Here is a 2650-nt window from a genome sequence, read left to right on the forward strand (position 1 = left end):
AAGTATTTATGCCACCCTACACCAGGCGTGCGCACCAAGTTTCATCAGTTTTTGGGCATGTTGCAACCTCCAAAAATGCACAGTGACAATGGCATATTCTGATCAGCATGAAGACAGACCTATAAGAGAATACAGTTTGCTACATCTTCCGAGGAGGAACCAATCAAACACGAGGGTTGGCACATTCTAATAGTCCATCAATAGAGTGATTGATTAATCAACTAAGTGTTGCAGCTGTGCTTTTGTAAACTGTTTGTTATTACAAAACATCATATTTATAAACTCCTTGTGTTTTTATGGAAAAAACCTTAACTTGTAAAGTAACTGAAGCATTCAGATAAATATAGCTAAGTAAAAGGTACAATATTTCCCTCTGAAGTGTTGTGGATCATAAGCATAAAGCGGCGTGAAAAGAAAGTACTCAAGTATAAATTCCTGAAATTTGTACTTAGTTACATTCCACCACTGAATATGAAGTAATTGCAGTTAAACGCACCAGTTTACGGATCCTGTCAAGAACCAGGTCGATGATCTCCTTGCCGATGGTGTAGTGACCGCGGGCGTAATTGTTGGCTGCATCTTCTTTTCCGGTGATCAGCTGCTCAGGATGGAAGAGCTGGCGGTAGGTTCCTGTACGGACCTCATCTGAAATCACAAAACAGTGAGGAAGTGACCAGAAGTTTGCAAATCAAATTCGACCTCTTGTGTGAGTTTGCATCAGCAAACAGTGACCTCACCTATGACCGTTGGCTCCAGGTCCACAAAGACGGCTCTGGGGACATGTTTACCGGCTCCAGTCTCACTGAAGAAGGTGTTGAAAGAGTCGTCTCCTCCTCCAATGGTCTTGTCGCTGGGCATCTGACCGTCCGGCTGGATGCCGTGCTCCAGGCAGTAGAGCTCCCAGCATGCATTGCCTATCTGAGCTCCAGCTTGGCCAACATGGACGGAGATACATTCACGCTGCAGGAGCAAGTAGTCCAGACGTCAAGAACTTCTTGCAAACATTTATTTTTGAGAATAAAATTACATAGCAACCCTAAAATTAAAGCAACCAATGATGAGCCGTACACTAAATCACCTTGATGTCCTGTTAAAAATGATTACTTCATCCCTGATCTTATTTTATTTATTTATTATCTTATGTACTTGGTTGATTTACCCTTTTCATGAACCAAATCTACCAGCATGGAAGTTAAACAGTAATGCGCGACAGGAAAATATAGTTTATCTAACTAAAAACAATCAATATCAGTTAAAGTGTACGTGATATTTGAAATATTTTCTCTGCCTACACACTAACCGATGGAGGCAGCAGTAGACCAGTAACTCCTGTGTTCTGTGAAGTAAAATTACATTTGTTTGTCACGGAGCCTGGTGGCTTTGAGATAACGGCTTCAGTGCCTCGTAAGAAAGGGCTGTCTGACTGCGCGGTGAAGAGGTGAAAATATAAGTGGGCTTTTTTTAGTTGTCTAAATAGGGATAAACAAAATTAAACTAACTAAAACTACTATGAACAAACATTTTCAGTATGTAGCAACATTTCCCAAACCAAGGAGAAATCCTTAACATGCAGGGCAAGTGGTACGCAAAAAGAGGGTTGGGAAACGCTGGTCTATAAGATAGTTAACGCATTTTAAGTCTGAGAAAAAGGTATTGCTATTTGGAAAAATTATTTTCAACGAAGCAAACTAATCAAGCTGGTGTTTTAACTCAATGCTGAGGTGATTTTCCTAAGAGAGGAGTGATCGTGTGATCACATTGACCCTTTGTGACCAAACTAGAGTCGACACCGATGGCACAGCAGGTTAAGGAAAACCTGATGGTTTTTGGTTACAGATGAAAACCAACTTTTTTAGGCTCTGAAATAATTTATTTTTGTCTGAACATTTTTTTTTAAATGAGGTGCAGGAAGCATAACGAAGCCAGTTGTATGTTGGTGAAAGTGAGTCTCAGTTCAGTCAAAAATCCCCCGAAACCAAGAGACGGATCCAATTGTACAAAACAATCACTTTGCAGATTAAAGATCAAACACCTCTCTTATGGTTTTACAGCAAACAGAAAGAGTAGAGCTGTCATGAGTTTTATTTTCTGTCACAAACTTCTGTGAAACACAGCATATTGGCAAAAGGGGTTTTCCGCACCGCTCTTGTAAAGTCCAAAATAAAGAGGTCCTCACCATGTTTGCTTTGCTTGCAGGAGTCCCTCGTTCACCTGAGATGAGTGGCTGGGGATGTTGTGTCAGTTTCAAGTGCAGCGAAGCCGCTTTATATGAGCACAGCATCACCAAGCAACGGCTCGGCATGTTGTGGTAACTGGAGGAGCTGGGGAAGCAAACACCATCTCCTCCGATGAAAGATGAGGAGGAAGCACAAAAACACAAAAACAACTGAGCTCACCTGCTAAGAGAAACAATGGCTATTGTTACACAGACGAGTAACCTCCAACAAAGACCAGAGTGATGCTGAAATATGACCCCGAACTGTCCGCCCTTTTCTCACGTTTCACATTTTAGATTTGAGACTTGTTAGTTGTTGCCAGCAGGTGGAAAAAGTATCCTGTAGTTAAATAAAAGTACTATTACAACATTGTGAAAATACTCTGTAACAAGTCAAAGTACTGCACTGACAATTTTACTAAAGAAGAGTAATTA

At 40.9% G+C, this 2650-nt stretch overlaps 1 protein-coding gene across 1 annotated transcript; it reads right to left on the reverse strand.

Moving 5' to 3' along the window:
* Positions 1 to 496: 496 nt before the first annotated feature.
* On the reverse strand, positions 497 to 2232 carry LOC121963236 (tubulin alpha chain-like; the record flags this gene model as incomplete). Its single annotated transcript, XM_042513552.1, has 3 exons — positions 2177 to 2232; positions 738 to 960; positions 497 to 645 (listed from the first exon to the last, which is right to left on the reverse strand). Coding segments are annotated over exons 1-3 (375 nt in total), but the record flags the coding sequence as incomplete, so codon positions are not given.
* Positions 2233 to 2650: the final 418 nt, after the last annotated feature.

The sequence above is a fragment of the Plectropomus leopardus genome, unplaced genomic scaffold (genome assembly GCF_008729295.1).
Source record: "Plectropomus leopardus isolate mb unplaced genomic scaffold, YSFRI_Pleo_2.0 unplaced_scaffold10532, whole genome shotgun sequence".
NCBI lineage: Eukaryota > Metazoa > Chordata > Actinopteri > Perciformes > Serranidae > Plectropomus > Plectropomus leopardus.